General features: G+C 37.1%; 1 protein-coding gene across 5 annotated transcripts; it reads left to right on the top strand.

Annotated features, from left to right (window-relative positions):
• Nucleotides 1–1,704: 1,704 nt before the first annotated feature.
• On the top strand, nucleotides 1,705–23,442 carry LOC117900055 (synaptotagmin 1). Of its 5 annotated transcripts, none has more exons than XM_034810256.1 (11): nucleotides 1,705–1,767; nucleotides 2,862–3,198; nucleotides 8,581–8,833; nucleotides 8,891–9,150; nucleotides 9,214–9,303; nucleotides 9,745–9,939; nucleotides 9,999–10,175; nucleotides 15,291–15,399; nucleotides 16,692–16,825; nucleotides 19,137–19,368; nucleotides 19,576–23,442. In XM_034810256.1, exons 3-10 carry the CDS (start codon nucleotides 8,599–8,601, stop codon nucleotides 19,341–19,343), a joined length of 1,407 nt encoding a protein of 468 aa, XP_034666147.1. In that variant the 5' UTR covers nucleotides 1,705–1,767; nucleotides 2,862–3,198; nucleotides 8,581–8,598; the 3' UTR covers nucleotides 19,344–19,368; nucleotides 19,576–23,442. The 5 variants fall into 5 exon arrangements, with proteins under 5 accessions (XP_034666147.1, XP_034666145.1, XP_034666146.1 ...); XM_034810254.1 differs by having other exon boundaries at nucleotides 15,285–15,399; XM_034810255.1 differs by having other exon boundaries at nucleotides 9,208–9,303.
• The last annotated feature ends 567 nt before the right edge of the window (nucleotides 23,443–24,009 follow it).

The following is a 24,009-nucleotide window of genomic DNA, read 5'->3' as shown; positions in this document are numbered from 1 at the left end:
GGATATTTATCATTAATGTTTATTAGAATTATAATGTTTGAGTAAATTATTAGTCTTTGATCTCCTACAGCTAAATTGATATACATACATATTTATTTTGGCGAATTCAAGACCAAGGTAGGGTGGGAGTAGTTGCACAGACTGACTTTTTATTTTAAAATAAAAGCAAGTAAGACAAATCAGTGTCAGATGTGCGCCGGGATGAGCAGCGGAGTGTCCCTGGAGCTCCAGGTCCCAGGAGCTGTGTAGTTGAGCAATTAAATTCAAATACATAATTGATAAGCGGCTAATTTAACGGCTCGTCGGGCAGAGCTACAATAACAGCAGTAACAACAGGAGGAACAACAATCACAACAATAATGACAGGAATAACAATATGCACGGAGGTTCGAATTAATGACAAGTAACAGGATAACGATTTCAGCACGAACCCAAACACAGTAGCAGCAAAGGGAATATCAATTCCTTTGGCCAGCGCTCAAGCTAGGCCCTGGCAGAGCTGCGATGTGGCCCAGTCCCACGACCATTTATAGTTTATTTGATTTGAATTTTGTTGACAGAACACCAATGTCCTGCTCATAAAATGTAAATATTGTGCATACTCGTAGATGTACTATTTTGTGCACGCGTGTCTGAGTGTCCTGCCATTTCGTTTGGCAAAAAGTTTTAGCCTGAAAATACGTCCGGTCTGGTCCCGTTCGGTTTGTGTTTGGTTTATAAATAAGTTAAATAATATTGGGGAATTTATTTGATTATGCAATTTATAATTGACGCTTATCCTTCGGGGAAGATCACGTGCCTTGCTGCCGGACAAACGGCCGACATGATTTTCATATCACAATTTCGGTTTTTGATTTCTGTTTGCCATGCGTAATTGCGCACCGGAAGTGCAGAGCAGCCATTAATGATGCTGGCCATGCATTTTGATGTTGTTTAGATGTTTAGTTTGCGAGCTGTGGGAGGTGTTGCACTCTGGGTCCCCCTGCACAGCCGTTGACTGTACTAACGCTTAACGGTAATCGAAACTTTCGCACTGAAAGCTATAGTTCAACATTATGTAGCAGCTTTTAGCACAACAGATTTCTTATAGTGAGTGAGCTTTTCATGTACTCAACCCCCTAAGACATTTGTAATGTCCTTGTTGGGCCATGCAGAAACCTGTATAATATTGTCATTGACAAAATTCCACACCAGTACGCATGCACTGACAGGGTCTCTACGCGCAGGTTTCGCGGAAGCTTTCGCCGTAACATGTGGCTGCATGTCAGATGTTCACCGAAGGACGAGGCTGAGAAGGTTTTCGGAATGGCAAGCATTTGCGTAGGTTTTGGAATACAAATGGTAAAATTAAAATATATAATTTTAGCTAGCATAAAAATTGAAATAATTTTATATCCAAGTTAAAATATTCATTTTAGGATGTATTTATTTATAAATTAACATATAAAGTGTAGACGATTAATCAAACTGTGTTGATCCGTGTTATACAAAAAACAAATCACTCACTGTAAGGGATCTAAAACAACTACCTTGCCCAAACTTTCTCCTCTGAAGTCTCCACTCTCCAAAAGTTCTGTTTCCGTCACAGAGCCCCGACCACCCGCCAGCCGACAACCCAAAATCGATGCCCAACCGGTTCGCTCTTTATCCGGCTGGCCCAATGGCCAGCAGCTTTTTTCCTCGCTGTTCCTTGAACGTGTGGGCCAAAACGCGAATGAACATCGACCGTGGAAGTTGACTGCAGCAGTACAAAGCGCTAGGCTGAAGGTGAATGAGAAAAGGAAAATTCTACACAAGAGAAACGCATAGAAAATCCAACCGAAAAATTTAAATAAATGATGAAATAATCAAGTAAAATTATTGAAATAATTGGTGAACAAATTAATAAAGAACTGAGAAGTGATGAACGACGGTTATATAAAAGGAAGTTCCATCGAAAGCACCGAAAAGTGTTGTGCGCGTGTGTGTGTATGTGTGTCTGTCAATGTGTGTGTGTTTGCACGCGCTGACGAAAAAGCAGAACAATTTTTGTGTATCAGTATTTTTCGGTGCTGCTAAAGCAAAAATTCTGAGTAAACTGACGAGAAAAAATTAATTTAGAAGCTGTGTAACGGAGATTATAATTAAAAATTGAAATGTGGAATGCAAAAATATAGGAGATATATTAAATGGGGTATCATTGAAAGTGAAAACGCATATGAGCCACTTGCTGGGTTATTGATTTTTCCACATGATTTCTGTGGCAGTGTGGTCTAAGTGCGAAAAGAGATGACATTTAATAAAAATGTAATCGTTGTAAATCGAAAGCGAGAATAATATAATAATAATAATTTTTAAATATAATACGGAAAGAAAAGAAAACTAAGAGCGTTCTTTATAAATTTCAAGTGGGTGTGTGTGTGTGACTGTGCCAGAGAAAGAAAAGAGGAAAGCTCAGGCGTTACGGCTCTAAGAAAATCTCTATCCTGAATTTGCCTTCAACGTCGTCTTTGAAGGAAAAGCGTATTTGCCAACTTAACCTCTCTCTCTCTCTCTCTTTTTAACCCTACACACATACACCCACACACGTAACCTTTTGAGCAAAGAGACAAAATACACACCCGCCCACACACACACACATACACATGCGAGATTCGCTCTATCAATATTTACGCATACCATTGTATTTTGATATTACGTATTCGCTCCTTTACTCTGCCCCACACGTACTTACTTTGTCTCGTTTTCTCTCTCTCTTTATCTCTCTCTCTCTTACTGTTTGGTCCTCTCCCATTGTTTGGTGCAAAATACACAAAATGGTCATAAATTAACAAAATAAACTTAAAACCAATTAAATCCAAATCGTGTTCAATACAAATCAGAGTTATACAAAATTCATGTGAGACTTGCAAGCCGCGGCCTCTAGCCAAAGCTAGCCACGAATAAATCAGCAGCAGCAGGAGCAACAGAACGCACCCACACTCAACAAAGGAGACAAGGACCCTCATCGCCATCTTTCCTGCCAAGTCGTCGCCACTGCTGCCGCCCTTACCCCGGAGTCACACTTCGATAGACGCTGCTCTAAACCCATCATCTAATCATCTAACCAACAAACAGGAACATTCAATCCAAAGTAAAGCGACGGGAAGCTATAAACATTGGTTCACACTCAGATTGGTGAGAGGAATCGTAAGAGCGGCCACATTGTCTGACTAGAAGGTAGGTTTAGTAGGTTAATGTTATACAAAAGTTAGACACGAACGTATTTTTTACATCCACTTTGGTAGGGTTTAATGTCACTTTCTTAAATAAGATTGAACTTTGTCGTAAGATCAAAATCAATGTTGAGAAAGATTAGCGTAGGATTTGCATGAAAAAGTCATGATTTGGTATTTAATATTTAATGTTACACTAATATCCATTAATTATTTTGTTTATTCAGTTTTACAGTTAACCAAAAACTAAATAAAATATAAAACGATACTCATTGTCCGCCTCCCTCTACTTAGCAGTCAGAATTTTCCATCAAAGTTCCTCTCCTCTCCTCTGCACACCTCTCACGTCCTCTTCCAACATTCAAGCCTAAACAAGACACTCGTATCTTATTCATTATGTGGCTCTTATCTCTGTCTTATGCCAGCTAAACTTGATTAAGCATCTCTTTCGCTAATTAGCTTTGACAGGCAGACAAAAGGAGAGGAAATAAGATTTTGAGGTATGTAGGTGATGCAGACCCCGAGGGGATGAAGGATTGGTCAAACCATGCAATAAAAGTGCTCCAGCGAAGTATAGAAAACGCACATAATAGCCAATAATCAAGTTAAGCCAATCCCCCACTCAACACACAGACATAGTAGGAGACGATATGGGGGAAGTTCCACGCTTTTGACCCTTTACGGAGAGATTTCGGATTGTAGTGTTTTCCTATTCTTACAATATGATTGCAAAGAATGTTTAATTTTTAAAAACATTTTTTATCAAAGGAAAAGCAATTGTTCAATGAAAGCGAAAAGCATAATGATGTGGAAAATTGGTTTTTCTCTTCGGGCATTCTTCATGTCTCAGCCATTCTCCAGACTACAAGCTTCGTCTTGTTCTCCTTCTCGTTTCGGTTTATTCCTACTATTTGCCATTTTCCCCTATTTTTTGTGCAGAGTTTTTATTTTGTTGCCTTCTCTGGGTTATGTGCGCAGTAGAGGAAGAAGAGAGCCACAGAAAGAGAGAGAGAGGAGAGAGAAAAGTAGCACGGAGAGCGGCCGCCCTCTACGCGCTCTGACTCGTCACGAAAGTTTAACCGATTCCTGCTCAGAAGCTCAGCCAAATGACTTCGAGGGAAGCTTAGACCGTGGGCCTCCTTCCGTTTGGTTCTGGTTCATTTTTGTTCTTTTGTGCGAATGTAACATGCGTGGGTTTCACAGATGTTACCCATAGATGTAAATCCTTTTTCATGTTGGAGTTCGTTCTTGTTTTTGTTTATCCATTGCAGGTTGTGGCCGGCTGTCTATCCTGTCAGTGCTCTCTAATTTATTTTGACAGCTTGATTGTCAGCTCTTGACACACATTCTCTCTCCTTCTCTGTGTTTTGCCCTGATGGGCTTTCGGGCTCGTTTATCTACCGAATTTTTGATGAGGTGAAATTATCTTATCGTTAAACGAATTTATTCCTAATCTACTCGTAAAATAACAGCCAATTTTTTCGATATAGCTATGTGTCTTGGTGACACTGCAGTGCTTGTATTAGTACCTTTTTTTCACTGCACTCTCATCGCCCACCGACAACACATCTGTCATTTGTACGCTCCCCCTACCAGCGACGGAGCAGACAGCTATTCTATTTTAGTACGCCGAGAAAGGTCAAAGCGCAGAAATTATTACGCATAGTGATAGAAAAACCCCTCTAAAATAATTCACTGTGATAACACTCAACGGATGCAAGAAAATGAGATTTTAAATTAAAAGAACTCCATATCAAAACAACATTTGTAATTCATTAGACATTTGTAATATAAAAGCTGGAAAAGGTCACCTGAAGATTGTGTACTTCGTGCCTCCTGGAAGGAAATCTATATTTACATTGAAATCTATTGTATCAAAGTTGGTGAATAGATATGTAGATGACGCATCTCACAGTAAGTTATTGAATGAATCCTTTGGATGCCATTCCTTGCCTTCTGCAAATGGGAACATCACCAAGTACACAACAATAAAGATTTGCAGTCTTTATAACCATGGCAAGCCCATCATCTGTACAATTCCAAATACCAATAAGGATTTCCCATGCATTTTGCAAATTTGATGACCCAATTTGGAAATGGGAAATGTTTTACCATCAATTTTGGGCTCAGAAATAAACTCGGAGGACATTTAAGCTCTTTTACAGGTCCTCATAACGAGGACTTACAACAACATCAAAGAGCGAGAGCAACTTGGGTCCCAGACGTATGGGCACCGAAAAATAATACATTCTCGCCAACTACACACCTATTTGAGCTGTGGGTAGCGAGTGGAACAAGAACTGGCAGAGTGACAAAATTGCTGCCCGTTCCGCAGAGGGAATGCTATGTGTGTGCCTCGAGATGTTTTTGTACTTCTGACTGCTCTTCTCTGCTCTGATTAACCTGCAATTTCCGTCTATTACATTTGGGTTTATGACAAGGCATTATTTAGCTCGAGTTTTTTGGTGCATTAATAAAATATGACGCGAATATCCTGGCTTTGGTGTCCTGCGCTTACACTGATTGCCTTTCTCCCGAATTTGTTCAGGACTTTTCGTGGAGAGAAAGCGCGTGTAATTGTTTTCCCCAGAGTAAAACATAATTCAGTAAATCCAAAAATCAAATCCCAAGTGGATTTTTTAGCTTTTTAGCTTGTTTAATCTGAATTTAAAAGTTCTTATTGATTTTTTGTTAAACGTATATTTGATCTTCGCACAGCTTAAAGGCGTGGTCAGTATCTCTTTTGAACAGTATAATTATATCACATTTTCATAAATTATATATGAAGCGCAAACAACTTAATTTCACACATTTTTCTATGCAAATTGAGTTTTTTCGCACCCATTGCGAGGGGCGCCTTCGAAGGAAGTTCTTGTTAAATAAACACATTTTTTCAGCCCATAGTTAGACTTTCTACGTGGCACCATTTGAATTTTAAGCATTTTTGTGGGGTCGGTCGAGCAAAGTTGCTTTGGGCATTTCCATTTAAGAAGCTTTCTCGGAGTTTTTTCTCGTATACAATACGTGCATCTGTGTGTGTGTGATGGTTGCCAGGGGCTTAGCAAGGGTATACGAGTATATGTCCTTTGACGTCATTTACCGAGTAAACAATTGTCGGGCATCAGCAGCAGCAGCAGCTTCTCGCGGTTGCCAGCAATTTGAAGTCACTTTGCTCCTAAATTGCTCTTATCCCCATTTGATGTTGGCTTCCTCTTTTATTCTCTCAGTGGGGGGCTAAGTGGGTGGCCATTATAATTTATCTTGTGCGGGCGAAGCTTTATGAAAAACTAAAGCCACTCTTCCCAGAAAATAATTGCAGCAGGTGTGGATGTAGCAGCCTCTAACAGTGACTACTATTTTGTATTAATCTCAAGCGCTTGCAAAAAGACTTTAATCTAAAAAGACTGAAGCCGCTTTTAATGCTAAGAAACGAACAGTAGCAGTTAGTTTGACCACCCGTTTTAGAAGAATTCCTGCTTTTTTTCCTCTTCGATGTTTTGTTGAACAATTATTTCTATACTCTTCCTGTGGCACTTAATAGAGGCACTATAATAAAGATATAAATCATGCCTATATCTTCTATTCTCTCTACCCTAATTTCTTAGATTTTTCGAATATAATTATACCCGGTACTCGAAGAGTAAATAGGGTATATTGTATTTGTGCGGATAACGGTTGTATGTAACGCACAGAAGGAAACGTTTCCGACCCCATAAAGTATATATATTCTTGATCAGCATCAATAGCCGAGTCGATTGAGCCATGTCTGTCTGTCCGTCTGTCCGTCCGTCCGTCTGTCCGTCTTGTTTGTCGGCTAGTTCTCAGAGACTATAAGAGCTAGAGCCACCAAATTTTGGCACCAGACGGCTGTATGCTCACACTGAAACCAGTGTATTTCAAAAATGAGCCCCGCCCCCTTTCGCCCCCGCAAAAGGGCGAAAACCTCCCAAATCTACAATTTTGAAGATAACAAAAAACTAACAACGCCATTCCGTAGGGAATGACCATATCTATCAGATCACCAAATTGGGATCCAATTGGATCATTATTATAGCCACAATGGAGAAATTTTCAGTGGCCAAACCCGTCCCGCAGCATTCACACTCTGCTTCGCGCTGTTTATGGCCTGGCCCCTGACACGTCACTGCCTCTGCCTCTGCCGCTGCCTCTGCCCTGACTCTGCAGTGTGTGTTTCTAGGGGAGGGTGGCGAGCTAAAGGAGCGTGTTGGCGTGAGTAGTGTTGTTGATGTAGATGACAGATGAAGAAAAAATGTAAAATTGGACAAATAACCGCTAAAGTGCAGATGTAGTACAGAGTGCCGGGTATAAAAGTTGTGACGCGTAAGAAGCGTCTCACACGTCCCTTCTCGTTTTTCATTTCGAGAACTGTAAGAAACTAATTCAAATTTGACCATGCCATTCATAACAATTCAGATAATGTTCTAAAAGCTCCAAGCTCTGGTGTACCAATCATTTTTAATAGGGTTCATGAAACCCTCGGGCCGACAGGTGTCATTCATCTTACGAGTATGATGGGTTAGCAAAAGTCTCAATCTCCCACAGCGAAATCAGTGACAGCTTATTGTCAATCAAGTAAAAACCGAACCTTCCGTGGGTGCGTATCCCGACAATGGCGGTTTAGGGTCAATGGTTGTCAAACAACCATAAAAATAGCGTGGAAGCGAAGGACCCGACTCAAACAGATTCCCATTATGCACAAGTAACAAGGCTCAAATTGTTAAAGTAATTGAAATGAAATATGAGGAAATTCACAACGTGGGACGACAAAGCAGATTAATATTAATGAATTGAATTAGAAAAGGAAAGAAAAAGAAGGGAAAATTAGAAAGGCGAAAGAACGAAATAAGAACAATGTGTAGACCCGCACTAATGTAAGCTTTTACACACATACACACGTAGCTACGCATACATATACATATCTACATCGTTATGTGGTACAGAGTGCGTGCCCTTGGCATGCTAAGGATAAGCACTTTTACTGGATGAGTTATATCCCAGCTCTCTCCCACCACCTCCACTGAGTAGACGCCGTCAGCGCATTTCTAGTGTTTCAAGGACAGAAGTGTAGGAAAAGTTCATAGCGACATTTGCGGGATTTCTTTGTGAATACTTTGAGTTTCCGGCTATTTTTAAAACGCATACCCTATGGAAACTGACCGCGCATAATTTAAATAATTATTAAAGCTTACAGAATCTTAATGAAAATAATACGCAAAATGAATGTAATTTACTTAAATTAAGAACCTGTATAATTGGTAGCAGGAAAGAATTTAAGTTGTTTAGGAATCTCATTAGTAAACACATTCATATATATATATATCTGTTAATACCAACTACATTATTGTTTTGTATCTTATTTTTGCAGCAACCAAAACACAACAAAATGCCGCCAAATGCAAAATCGGAGACGGACGCCAAACCGGACGAGGAGCCAGCGCCTGAATCGGCCACAGAACTAGAGTCCGTGGACCAGAAGCTGGAAGAAACACATCACTCCAGATTCCGCGAGCTGGATAAGCAGGAACAGGAGTCGGCTGCCGAGGAGGCAGCGGCCGCCGAAAGTCAACGAATCGCACAGGTGGAGACAACAACAAGGAGCGCAACAACAGAGGCTCAGGGTGAGTTCTCCGGAGAGAATATAGAGGAATCAGAGCTATATACGGACCATGTTGCAGAATCAACTACCACCTCCTTGCCAGTCATCAAAAAGATTGAGCATGCCGGCGAAGTTGTCACCGAGGCGATTGCGGAGCGCACGGGTCTGCCCACATGGGGCGTGGTGGCCATCATAATACTCGTATTCCTCGTCGTCTTTGGTATAATATTCTTCTGTGTTCGGAGGTTCCTGAAGAAGCGAAGAACCAAAGATGGTAAGGGTAAGAAGGGTGTCGATATGAAATCGGTACAGTTGTTAGGATCGGCATACAAGGAGAAAGTAAGTATCTGAGGTGCCATCAAATATTAGTAGTTATTGGGTTCTGGTATGCCATAGGTTCAGCCTGATATGGAGGAACTCACCGAAAATGCCGAAGAGGGCGACGAGGAGGACAAGCAGAGTGAGCAGAAGCTGGGTCGCCTCAACTTCAAGGTGGGTTTCCTTAATCACTCCCCAGAGCCCACCACTCTTAACTAATCCCAATACAAAACTAACCAAAGCCAAACTCAGATAGGTGTCAATGTGTGCACAGGAACACTCACACAAAGTACAAGGACCAGAAATACGACTCTATCTATCACTCTTATAACTCTTGCTTCCTACAAGTATAACTTTACGTTTCAATTACACTCGAACTCACCCACCAAAACAACATTAGATTAGACCAAAATTAGATGTTTGCACCATGAAGTATTTCTGAGCAGCCTTTGGGAATATCTCTTAGTGTGAACAAACTTTACATTCGACTGAAACTGCCTGCACATTTGAAATAAAAATCGTATTTATCAAACTCCAACTAACATAATCTCTTTGTTCCTCTGTCTCCATATCAAAATCCCCTGTTGCGCCCCCTTTCGATGTTTTATCTTGCAGCTGGAATACGACTTCAATTCGAATAGCTTGGCTGTTACGGTTATTCAGGCCGAAGAGCTGCCCGCCCTGGACATGGGCGGTACTTCGGATCCCTATGTCAAGGTTTACCTGCTGCCGGACAAGAAGAAGAAGTTTGAGACCAAAGTGCATCGCAAAACGTTGAGTCCGGTCTTCAATGAGACGTTCACTTTTAAGGTGGGAAGAAAATACAAAATTCCTTAAGATGATGTGTGTATTTAATGGTTTTGTTGCAGAGTTTACCCTATGCCGATGCCATGAACAAAACGCTCGTATTTGCCATTTTCGACTTTGATCGCTTCTCCAAGCACGACCAGATCGGTGAGGTGAAGGTACCTCTCTGTACGATCGATTTGGCGCAAACCATCGAGGAGTGGCGCGACCTGGTCAGCGTTGAGGGTGAAGGTGGACAGGTATGTAGAGCTAGAACGGCAACCAATTCAGGCAGTCGAGGTGCTAGGCCACATCTATGCAGACTATCTGTAATTCTTTCTCTCTCTGTCTATGTATAACACTCAGTGTGCCACTAAGTTCTTTTTGTCCAACTAAAAAACGATGTTATCTGTGTTTTATGATTTATTGGGTTTTTCATATTTTTGTTCTCTAAGTTATGCAAGTCTTCTCGAAAGTGACGGCTGAGCAAGCGGTGAAGTCGTGTGATACTTATGACTTCTGTTCTTAAAATGATTGTGTTTTGTGTGTATATGTATTTTGATTGCAATTTCAATGACCAAACCGATATAGAATATCGGACAGCAAAAAGCAATCAAAGCATTTGTGATATCCACTCACTGTTTGTTTTTTATGCCTTCGAGTCGACGATCCAAGTATTTGCCGCCCGTCCCGCCCCTCTTTAAAGTACATGGAACAAAGACAATTACAAAGAAAACTTTCCAGAACAGAAACAATATCAACAAAACAATGAAAACTTCGCGGAACAGACAAGCAAAAGTTTTTTGAATCTCTTATGAAACTTGTACACACCCAGTTCAAAATGCAAATATAAAAACATGAATAAAAGTAAATAATATCTGCCTACCATTTACTCGTAAAGATAAAAATACTCAATATCAACGCAACAACAAAAATCCACAGAAAAAACAGTGGGGAAAATCAACTTCAGAACTGAATTTGCTTCTCCCCAACTCTCTGACAGCATTATTATTTCCCTCTCTACTCTCTCTCTTTTACGTAAACACAACTACAGCAAAAAATAAAACTCTAAATTTCTCTTTCTCCAATCCCCACTCCAAAACAAACAATAATTGTTTTCGAAACATATAATCTCTTGTTTTCTTGAACTTTTGTAGAAGGTAAATACAAAACATGATTACAAATCTTACAACAACAAAAAACCAAACAAAAGAGAACTCTATTACACTTTTGCATACTTGATTTGAGTTTATCATTTGTATCCTCCGTATAACCTGCTCTTTCTCTCCGAACTGTCGCTCTTGTACATGAAATCTGTCTATAACAATACTCGTTCGTAATAAACGTCTAATAATACTAAAAGCTACTACTAAAACTTCGAAACTTATTCCTCTGATCATCATAATCAATCACTTTGGTCTTGAGCGATTGTTCTTCGACTTGCCATGTCTTTCTCTCTCTCTATATATACATACACACATACTTATATATCCTGATATATTGTTATGTCTGCATTCTTTCTCGCATCATTAATATTGTAGTTGAATTTTTGTATTGATATAAGCAATTTATCTATGTTTGAGCTGTCTTGTTTGCAATGAAATACTAACGAATAGAAAGGCATTTTTTGATAAATGTTTTCACATTTCCATATGCAAATAATCACACTGCAATATTATTTTGCTGAGAAAATCTGTGGCATAAGAAAAAACAAAAATCAGCGTGGCCAAACCACACAACTTTCTTCCACAAAACCCCCCTCAATCTTCCCTCATTCTCCCAAATCTTATTGCCTTCATTGAGGCCCAAGTTCTATAATCATTGCAACGCTGATCTAACTTGAAACTAACTGAAAGTATCCCCGAACACCTATCACATACTTTTTGTTTGCACTTTGATTGGAACAATTTAACGCCGAAAATACTGGAAACTTTTGCATATCTTTCTTAAAGTAGTATCAACTTTTGCACCCCCCGTTCTTTGCATAAAGTCCGTCAAACTTTTATTACACTGATACTTACACTCAGACACCCTATATTTCTCTATCTAAAACACACACAGTCACGCACAAAAGAATCTTCGAAATAAATAATTAAATTGAAATGTTGTAAAATATTTGCATTGATTTAATTGAATTGGTCCAGTGATAAAATTAATGCTTTGAAAATATGGGAAACAATACACTAACACACAAAAAAACGATCAGAACACATATATGTACGAATTCAAGTACACATACAAATACACAACTCAATCAGCACACACACTTACACACACAGAAACACACACAAAGTTTCAGCAAAAGCTTGAAATTTTCGCCTGTGAATGCCAGACTGGAAAATAAAATTGAAATTAATAAGAAACCAAGAAAAATAATATTGTTTTTCGGAAAACCGACACTAATATAATCTTACTGGATTCGATTTCCTGATCTCATACATATATCATTTAAAAATGAATGTATTTAGAATCCAGCAAGTGGATATACCTTTACAATAAAGTAAATTCTCAGTGCATTTTGCGGTACAATGAAAAACAATCCTCAGCTTTACTGGCCAGAAAAAGCCATAACAATTGTTTTTTTTTCTATATAAATAAATAAAAACATATCTACAATATAACTAGTTAGCAACACTGCAAAATACCTTTCGAACCATTTATTACCCTATTGCATGTTTTCCTTTTGCTTAAGACTTAATAATACATATATATGAATCACACTAAGTATTAGAATCGAATCCTCAACACAACCTGAACACGGACACGCGACCAGCAATTGGTTACAGAAAATACGAATACCTTTACTTTTTAACATTTGCCAAAAATCCACAAGAAATACTCGTACTTATCAAAATTGTGATGGAAATGGAATTGAAAAATTTTTAATATGCTCTTCATTTTTCTCTTTAATTGTTTTTGAACGTACCGCTAAAAACCAAAAAAAATCAAATCAAAATCTGTTATCACAAAATTCGATTACTTAAAATTCCCAAAACTGTACTCGAACTCGAAATTTTTGACTCATGCCATGGGGATATCAAATCAAACCGAAACCTGAATCGGCCCGAAACATGTAAGTATACGAATGGAGAGAAGAAACTCATAATTATCGTTATTTGCTTTGGTTGTTGTCGTCATAAATGTATTTCCAGTTCTGTTCGTTGTGTTTGTGTTACAATTCTGTTCGACCAGCAAAAGTATCTGAAATTTACCGGTATCCAAATCAGGATCCTGATTGCTCCTTCTGCGGAAGGACATATAATACGCTTCTTTGAACCTAAACTCTTGTGCTTAGCTCTCTGTCACTGTCTCGCCCGATATGTGTATTATGTAATTATGTTTTCGGTTGCATTTTGACTTGTTTGTGTGCTGTAATGTTTAAGCAGAGCTTCGATGACAGTCAAATACCTCAACAACAAATGCTCGACAATGTTTTTCCAGTTGTTCTTATGATTTCTTTCAATTATGATTACATATGTACATTTTCGTTTCCATTTAACATTCACCCAACATTTAACAATTCAACAACTCGTATTTGGAAAATCCCAGAAATCAAATCGAAAAGAAAAAATAATCAGAATATGATTCCAATTCCAAGACTCTAACTATTTAAAACCCTAAACAGTTGCGGTAAGTGACTCCGATATAAAATCTATAACTTCACCATAACGCTCGCTCTCTGTCTGTCTCGCTCGCTCGCTCTGTCTTGAAACTTTTTTAAATAATCGTAATCCAAACTACACTCAACCACATACCACAACCGTATAGCTAAAAATATAGTCCAGCAACTAGCATTTTTATTGCCCGGGCTAGTTTGGACCTTGGAGAGGTGCACGAGCAATTGGCAGTTGAATTGGTTTGTGTTTCAAGTCGAAAGAAAAGAAGCAAGAAAATTATGAATACCTGCGACTGCAAGTGGTTCGAACCAGCCTAGGGTCTTATATATGTTTATATACTCGTAGAACTCTGAATATTCTAGCTAGAAATTTCATTTATAAGATATGAGAGTATGGTATGTCTCTTCATGTACATAAGAATCCACAACTCTATTTCTCTATATACATATATTTTTAAACTCTTTTTGATATGCCTCCGAAACGGGTCCATTAGAACCCCAAATTAGTTTCTATTGTACATACAAAATCGGTTCGACTATGCTTGACTTCAACTATTTTATCTTCTCTATCTATCTTCTCCTAATCTCATATCAATAATGTCTAAGAAAATTTTTGAAACCAAATAATTTTGCATTTTGTGCAGTCGGTTTTGAGCTGGGTGTTATTAAATAATATAACGAGACCAACGACATACGACACTCAAGAATCTTGATTAAACTATAACCCAAAGTAAAAACTGTAAGTTTTGGTATGGTTATAAATATACACATGCAAACATACTCGTCTAACAAACAAAAACATTAATAAGAGATCCCCAGAATAACGGAAACAACACTTGAACAAAATGAATTAGTTATCTTTCAGTTGAATCATTTTCCTTGGTTCGTTAACTCTTCGTTTGGATACAATACTCTTACTCTTCTCTCGATACCCCAATACATATATACTCGTACACGCGTGTATATAGATATATGTTTACACTTACCAGAATCGAAGCTCTATAACGTGCAGTAAATGTTTAAATGTAATTTTTTGTGGCGTTTTCTTTTTGTGTCGATATAACCATGAACTTTCCGTAAACCTTACGTACCATTTGCTTACCAATCGAATAAATTAATATAATATACTGTACTGTACTGTTCACCCTGCCCCCAAAATCCACATAACTTCATGGTATACGAAGTGTGTTTGGTTTATCCTGATTTTCGTGTTTATGAAGTGTCTTAATGTTTTTTACCTGATAAACTTGGTTATTTCTTTTATATACTTGATATTGTGTAACTGTATAAATCGATATTAAATTAGTTGGTAAACTTTAAATGTGTAACAGGAAATATATCTTGACAATGAAATCAAATTTACCGACATGAACTGGTTGAAACCCGTTCAAGTTCTCCTATTCCTTGGTTATATCTAAATACCCAAGTACAACGATCCTATACGATCTGCGTAGGGTTTTCTCCATTTGTTTCTACACCAAACTGAGTTTAATCTTAAACGTTACATAAAAGTGCAAAATCTGCATAGGAAGGAGTAAAAGTCCATCTGTTTGAACACTGCCATAGTGCAGACCCAAACGAATATAGAAACTATAAACTTATATGTATACTTTTATGTGGATATGTATGTAACTGTATCTCTAGTCTTTATGTGAAATGTTGCTTGTTGCAAACCATACCAGCCCTGAGCGAAACTTACTAATCACACCCAACTCTCGTTTCTCCTAACTCTTCTTCGGATCTCGTCTCACAGGAAAAGCTTGGAGATATCTGCTTCTCTCTGCGCTACGTTCCTACTGCTGGCAAGCTAACCGTCGTCATACTGGAGGCCAAAAACCTGAAGAAGATGGACGTGGGCGGACTGTCTGGTAATATGGAGTGCTACCGATGCGCTGTCAGGACTGATGCCAGGGCCAAAGATGTTTTTGTTGGGTTCCCGGCGGTTCTGGCAGCGTTTTTATTGCTGTTTGTGTAATTACTTAGATGTGTGGAGTTGTTCCTAGTTTGATTTTACTTTTTAGTTAATGATTTCCCATTTGTTTTCAAACGTCCATGGCAAGGAAAACGCCAAGGCAACGTTTGCTCGCAGATAAAGTGCTCGGAGAGCAAAGTCCAACCAATTTTATTCCAACTAATATTTTGTCAACTTTTCAACTATCAAATAGCGCCAACTTTCTCGACTTGCATATTTTCCCGTATTTGTCTTGAATCGCGTACGCTAAAATTCAACTAAATTCATTTACTCTCAAATCAAAATCAGTGGATATATTTTCGCCCGGCAACGTTTCCATACCGATATCTCGCACAATTTTTACTTACTTGTATGCCTGGCAAACAATAGAACCCAAAATCAATTAAAGCTCTTGCCAAACAAAAGACAAGACCAAAATCTCGCTTGCTTCTAGCTTCACTTTTGCATGTAAACTAACAATTATTTTCAACTTAACACTCGACATCGTTCGGGCCACTCGGACTGACCCTGAGTGGCTCCAGACCGAAGAAAAACGTTGCCGCTAAATATATCCAAACAATTAAAGTTCTTCTAGGCTTTTACAAACAACAGAACATTTTCCAATATGTTTTTAAATGCTCTGACATTAATCGGATTCCAAGTCAAAAATTCTTAGTCATGAGATTTGTAAGGAACAAATCTGTTTTTTTCTATAATTTACAATTGAACACATTTGTATGCTTTGAGTTCAAAGAGTTACTGTGTTCCAAAACGTTTCCAAAAGACAGTATATGTAAATGATTTTAAATTTGAGAATTAATTTCCAAAGAGAACAAGCCAAAGGGAAACTTTACTCCCATACAATTGACGAGCTATTATCGTTAATGAAAAAAGTGAACAAGTGTTTGCTAAAGTCTGTGGTTTAAAAGTTTTAGCTTTGGTTTGTTCCTCTCGTACGTATTATCGTTGTTATTTTCGTTTGTTTTGTGTTTGCAAAGTAAAAAATTGCCAAAAACCTATTCTATATGTAACACGTATATAATTAACCGAAGTTTTTGTGTAAATTTCTTATATGTGTGTGTAAAGCAAAACCAAAAATAAGAAATCAAGAAAAAATGTGCTCCTCAAATTGTTGCAAAAATTTTACTTTGTTATAAAAACGAAAAAATGTTTTCTTTTTCTTTCTTTCAATTCTTTCCTATATTATAGATCCATATGTGAAAATTGCAATCATGCAAAATGGCAAACGTTTGAAAAAGAAGAAGACAAGTATCAAAAAATGCACCCTCAACCCTTACTATAATGAGTCGTTCTCATTTGAAGTACCATTTGAACAAATACAAGTATGCGAGAATGTATTATACTATCCTATAAAAAACCACAACTACTACTACTACTACTCTACTACTACTACTACTACCTATACAAACTTACCTACTACTACTACTACTACTGTTACTGCTGTCCTCTTCTGAACTATCTATCATACAAACCAAACCAAACTAAACCAAAACCAAACTAACCGAGTTTTGAGTACCCAACCTCCCTCTCAACACACACCAGCCTCTTACGTGCAATCGTTGTTGTTATCGTTATACTATATGTATATAATAAATATATATACGATATCCATATATTGAATACTTGTATTCCAAAAGACAACAACACCAACAACTCTAAACAAACAAACCGAACACGTTTAGTGCCAATTTCTCGTATTACCCATAAAGATATCTATTAATTCCCCCCAAAAAACAAACTTAACCAAAACCTTGTGTTCTATAAGACCTATCAAAAACGTATTCAATGTTCAATGTTGTAATTTAAAATTTAAACCAAAATTTTCTAAGCTTTTTTATTTTTAAAACGCTTTTCTTACGGTTGTAAATATAAAAAACAAAACAAAAACAATTTATTACCAATCCATACACAAAAAAAAATAGAAAAGAACGGATTGAAAATTTGTTGTTATGCTTTAATTTGAGTAGTTTGGTGAAATTAATTTAAAAACAACTTTTTTGTTAGATTTGTATCAGCCTCGATATGTGCTTAGAGCAGCCGATTGGGTTTTCTGTTTTAGTTGATAAATATGTGTTTTTGAAAGACAATCTGGTAAAGGATCTGGTAGCAATGAAATGCAGGCATGCCCTAGGTCTAGGTTCTATTCTAAAAGCATTGTAGACGCCCAACCTCGTACACACAGTCCTAGACACAGTTGAATGGAGAGCAAGCAAGTAGTGTGCCCGCTTCGCTCTCACGACTCGTGTAGAGCCGCCCTCAGCCAAGCCGTCGAGCATTCGAACACTCGAACATTCAAGCAGTCAAGCAGCCAAGCAGTCAAGCAGCCAAGCAAGAATGTGCACGAGCCCACCACACACTACGCTCACTCCAAGAACAACAAGAATACCATACAAAATGAATACTTACTTAAACTACTCTTTCCATAATACAAACTATCGCAAACTCCCTAACTCAGCGGCGTCAATAATGCACCACCAAACCACAGAAGCGAAGTGGGTACATTATTTTGACACTGTCTTCTGATTTGAATATCGAATACCAATCGCACCACAACAGCTACAGTACAAATACAGAATACACAATAAATACCAAATGCCACCACAGAGAAGTATAGCGTATCACCATAACAAAAAAAAAAGAACCATCATAAACCACATCTTGCCAAACAATTTGGAACGATCCGCAAAATCTCGAGGGAGAACTCTGTTTCGGTTACGTGTGCTTGTGCAAGAAACTCCCCTCTATAAGTAGGACCCCCCATGCTGACAAAAGAAACAACGACGAATGGGATTGAATATTATACATTTTCGTTTACACGTATTTAATGAACATTTTTCTTTTTGCCACAGCTTCAATGAAATGCTATCAAGTTTCAAAGAAAAGTAATTTGTTCATTAGTCCCCAAGGTTAAAAAGAAAAGATTTATACTCTTATCTACCAACAGATCATCTTCGACAACCAATCGCTTCATTTGCTTCTCACCTTAACGCTGATCAAAAGCTTTTAGGAATTAGTTTTGAGTTTTAAATATTTGTTGTTTTATACTGCTCATCCTTAGCTTTAGACATTTGCATGTTCTGCTTGATACCTCACCACCAAAATACCATACAAAAAATATACAACAAAAAATATATACTCCACAGCAAACATTTCCGTTTCAAGGAGCTTTTTGTAATGCTTGAAAGCCTTTAGATGTGTTAACCAAAAAATAAGCAAAGAATCCCAAGCTTGTGCAAGCAAAAAGTCATCGAATGAAGAAATTCCCCACCGAATGATCTCAACGATCTCAACAAAACTTCAAGTCTGAAGTAGCCTGCACAATATCTTTTATACAGCACTCAATCGCCACGAAATACTTAACGTAGATACGACCTTTGTCTATGACTTGCTTCCCAAAACAGCATTTGTAGTGTCTGCCTGTTAACCAAACAACAGCTCCCCTGTTCCCCAGCCCCAACCAACAAAACCAAACAGAACACGTATATCGAAAATAACAAAAAGTTCTTCTAATCAAAAGTGAAAACCCACTCCCCTCAGAAAAAAAAGAGACCGTTGAAGCAACTTAAAGCGAAATACCCTATACTAATGCCTACACTTTCCCCTTGAACACTTTCCGCTAACACTTGAATCTAGAAAATCTGTCTCGTTGTGACCGTTGTGGACTACGATCGTATTGGTACCTCTGAGCCCATTGGACGCTGCATACTCGGCTGTATGGGCACCGGAACTGAGCTGCGCCATTGGTCGGACATGTTGGCCTCCCCGCGTCGACCCATTGCCCAGTGGCACACACTCAAGGACCCCGAGGAAACCGACGAGATACTGAAGAACATGAAGTAAGGCGCTACATGGCTGACAAATGCAGGTAAGCAAGACATATTTACATATTGTTCTAAGAGAACAAAAGAATTTATATTAGAACCTCAAAATATTATAGTATTTTAAGATAATTAATTTTTTAAATTGATGGAAAATGTTTCAGATTAACAGGCTTCAACCTATACGAACATTCGAGTCTTACTTTTTATTTAATATGCTAATATATTCCTCTGCTCTCTTTTTCCAATTAAAGACTTGCAGCACATCTATCAAACGTATGAAAATAACCAAAGAACACCTAAGAAAGCCGTCAAACATAGAAATCGATGCATCATCAGCTCTAACTGATCTTACAGATCCTCCTGATCCTCACCCGGAACGACAACAACAATCAAATGAAATATCGTAGTTAAAGCAAATTGTTCATCTATGCAGTTATCCCAACACATACCAAAAACACACAGAAGAATCAAAGCCGATTTAATAATAACTTTAGGATAATAAGTTTATCTCATTGGTTGAACAGGAAATTTAAATGAAAACGATGGCGAAGACCACACAAATTAATAAAATGAATTAACCAACTGAAATTATGTGGCTTTGACACACTTATAAGTATTCATGCGAGTGTTAATTTCCAGGTCCATGACTTTATTGTTGTCACTGATTACAATTTTTTCCAAATAAATTAACGCTGAAATGAATACGGAAACTTTCAACATACTCAATGTATGGATAAATTGATACAAACAAAATATTAAAGTTATGGAGTATCATTTTAAAAGTTAAGTTTCATTCGATTTTAAATTAGTCCAATGACAGAATGTCGGAATCTAACCAGTTTTCACTTTGCTTTTCAACTGTTGAAGGATTACTAGCGAATAATATTACTAATGAACATAAATGCATCACAACTGTTATGTAAATTATTTATTTGTTTAACTTATTGAGCATTACAAAAATGTACTTAACTGTGTAAGTATAAATCAACATATATGGATAATAGATAAAGGATATGTAAACGATAAAAAACACGACAAACATATGAAGAAGAGTAATGAAAGCAGAATAATAAAATTATATATATTATATATAAAATATTATGTAACCCTTGCATAGACTAATGTTATGTATGTATACACAGATCTGAGTTTTGAAGACCTAACGAAATCAGACGTATATTCGTAAGTAGAGAGGAAGCCCCAAAACCAAAAGCAAATAACAAAAGTTAAACTTTAAAGCGTGATTTCAATGGAATATATCATCAGTTTAATCTTTAAAACAAATATCGAACATTTTGCACTGTGGATCAGATTGGAATCTTTGTGTTTCTTATGTTCGGATAATTTTAGGCCAAATATAGAATGTGAGCAGAGTAATGGCTCAGTTCTGTTAGCGGTAGTTTCAATGCAGAAAATTCATTTGTTCATGCAAACTTTTACCTTTTTTTTCTTTGTTTCTGTCTTCTCTTTATCTCCTTACTTATTTTCGATTAGAATCTATTCCTTTGTTTTGCTTTCTCGACTCAAGTCTTGAGGTTTCTACAGCTATGTATTTACGGATCGTTGTTTTCGTTTTGAACTCTACCACACTCAATAATTTAGAAATCATATTAGGACCTAATGAAAATATACATACTAACTAAATGATTATGGCAAAATGTTAAAACAGAAAAAGAAATATTAAGAACAATAATAGTTATTACTATTTATATTATATTCAAGTATATATACGACATCTAAACAATATACATTTATATATATACTTATATAACATAGTGCTCTTGCTGCACAAGCCTACTAAGAAATCGGAATTTTTAATATGGATCGCAAACAAAAAACACTTCTACCTTCCTATAGAAAAAGTCTCAAAGTTGAATAGGAAGCAAGGGCAGCGCATTCCAAGCGAAAATCGGGCATTAAAGGAGATTTATTAGAGATGAGCCATAATTTTCTGATTTTTTCCATATTGAGGTAAACAAATTCCACTAATAAATTAGATGTTTTTTGTCCTGTAAATGGTATATTATAATGGTATTGATAATGCGTAGTTAGGGATCGGTGTATCCCCTGTACACACACCTACACAGTTGTAGTTATGTTCACCGAAGCAACAGAGATGCATAAAATATGAGTAAAGCGAAGATGCAAGGATGCAAGGAAAACACCACAAATATTTATGTAATATAATTCATCTAAATTTAAACACTCGAACGGGGGAAAACTCGATGAAAGACAGGAAACCAAGATATAACAAAAATTACGAGTATTCTTCAATAAAAAAATAAAGTACTTTGCTTTTCCAAATAGTTACTGTAAATTATCTCAAAACCCAAGAACAAAGACACAAAGACACGAAATAAATCTTAAACAAATAAAACATAACCTAACCACAAGAACAACAACAACAACAACAAACAAAGAAACAAACTATATACATATACTTGCGTATTAAACAAATTATATGAAAAATTATATGAAATGATGTTGATTATTGATTTAAATTTAAACTGAGAAAGTGAATAAAACAAATTATATATACACCTATACATATATATATATACATACATATATATAAATATTAAACCAGACAAAAGCAGAAAATTTCATTTGTGTTTTTCTTCAGTTTAAGTATCTTTAGTTGCACAGCGTTACACTGGGCCACACACAAACCCGAACCCCACGTGCGACAATGTAAGTGTGACCCTCTCTCAAATCCGGATGTACATACATAAAAACATGCGTACATACATACACACACACAGTGACACAGACGCAAACACAGACACACTGAAACTACTGACCACACGAACTGACCAAAATGCAAGTCGTACACTTAAATGTATTATAAAGTTAGTTATATGTACAACAACAAAATGTGTATATGTACTTGTACTATTATTTCCTAAAATCGAAAGCAGAGATTCGAAATAAACGTTATCAAAGCAGCATTCAAAAGCAGCGCAAAAGCCATCACGAAAAGCACAAATCAGTAGAAAAAGCGAAATGAAGCTAAACAAAACAAGTAAACAAAACGAAAATAAACTAACATAAAATAGGTAACGTAACAATAACAAAAAAAAAAGATGAAACCATAAAGATAATGTAGCAGTCCATGTATCTTTATTTTATAGATATGTATGTATGTAATTTATATCGATAAATCAGGCATAAATGCATTTAGAAACCAGACCATAACCAGAGCATAAACCGATCGTTGAGGATAGCAGGGGAACCTGAACAATTGAACAGGAGCGATCGATATCATCTCAAGGGTATTCACTATTATGTTATGCATACATATGTACATACATATGAATCTATGTAGGGCGCACGTGAGCAAAGCGATCGAGAGGGGGATCTGGGGCAGACATGCCGTGTCTGTGTAGGAAAATGAATAGCGACAAATACAAGATATAGAAATATGCGTTATAGGTACAAGCCACCTAAAATATAGGACAATGTTTGATGTTGATATGAGTTAATCTGGCCACATAGCGTGCGCATTATATGCATACATACATATGTATATGTATGTACGAGTATACATGGTACATACAATTCGAGTACATTCCCAGGAGAAGAATAGCCCCAGCATAATCATTTTATACGAGTATGCCAGGTGAGCAGCAGGGAGTAGGAAGTACCCTAGACATTTATACATAACCATCAAGAGCACCGCATAGTATGAAGTTACCATACGATATATAAATAATTACATAAATAAACAATAAACATACTACATACTCGTGCTATGAATGCCAAGTACTACTCCACCTGGGGAGTAGAGTAGGCCAATTCTCAGTTCAGAATCCACAATACCTACCTAGAACACTCACTCAGCACCACACTCACCCACGCGGATATCATTTAATGACTCTTTGCGGAGTTTTGTTGTTTATGATAAACTGTTTATAGATGTTTTTGAATTTTAAATAAATTATATTTACTATATGGCAAAGGCAAATAATACCTAAGCAAAAACAATACGTGCGAATCCATATATGAGATAGCAATGTATGTGTGTATGTTTTAAATGCTAATACAAAAACGAATCTTGAATTGAGGCTTTTGCGGGAAGCGTCGAACGAATGAATATTACTGAATAAACTGCATATATATAAACATACTAAAATGCAACTGTATTGCAAGACAAGTATATCATTTTATTTCAAAGGCAAAATGAATTTAACACAGGCCAACACACAAACACACACCTATAGATACACACACCTACAAACATACGAGTATTAGGGTAAGCGGTAAGCGGCCGATCGACTGATCGATAACACACACGGTTCCAGAAGTCGCACCGTGCCAAGATCAAATGCAATGCAAGATACCAATGTAACCCCCTCACACAAGAAACTCAAGAACTAACATATGTGAAATGAAACGAGGAATGTTTATAAACAATAAACAAATGTTTGAAAACTATTAACAGCGGCCTTTAATTTCATTTTGATTCACTGGAGAGAGTATCTTATCTGATTGCATTTTCGACCTTTGAGACCCTTTATTGCTGATATATGTATGTACATATAATATACATTACATATAAAACGAGTTGCTCTGGAGAACATCAAATATAGATGCATCTATAGCATCTTTATGTGTGCTTTCAGGGAGTCAGTTAATAAGCTTAAGCCAAAGGCATCGGTCATAGAGCGAGAAAATCAGGGCATACA

The sequence above is a fragment of the Drosophila subobscura genome, chromosome U (genome assembly GCF_008121235.1).
Source record: "Drosophila subobscura isolate 14011-0131.10 chromosome U, UCBerk_Dsub_1.0, whole genome shotgun sequence".
NCBI classification, from domain to species: domain Eukaryota; kingdom Metazoa; phylum Arthropoda; class Insecta; order Diptera; family Drosophilidae; genus Drosophila; species Drosophila subobscura.
This window is presented reverse-complemented; position numbering and strand designations above follow the sequence as displayed.

What these genes read in the sequence shown, in the direction of transcription:
- LOC117900055 (XM_034810252.1), top strand. Translation starts at nt 8,599, where the DNA reads ATGCCGCCAAATGCAAAATCGGAGACGGACGCCAAACCGGACGAGGAG. An exon ending in CGCAACAACAGAGGCTCAGG is followed by an intron (nt 8,834 to 8,890) that starts GTGAGTTCTCCG and finishes ACCATGTTGCAG; the next exon opens with AATCAACTACCACCTCCTTG. An exon ending in GGACGTGGGCGGACTGTCTG is followed by an intron (nt 15,400 to 16,691) that starts GTAATATGGAGT and finishes CCTATATTATAG; the next exon opens with ATCCATATGTGAAAATTGCA.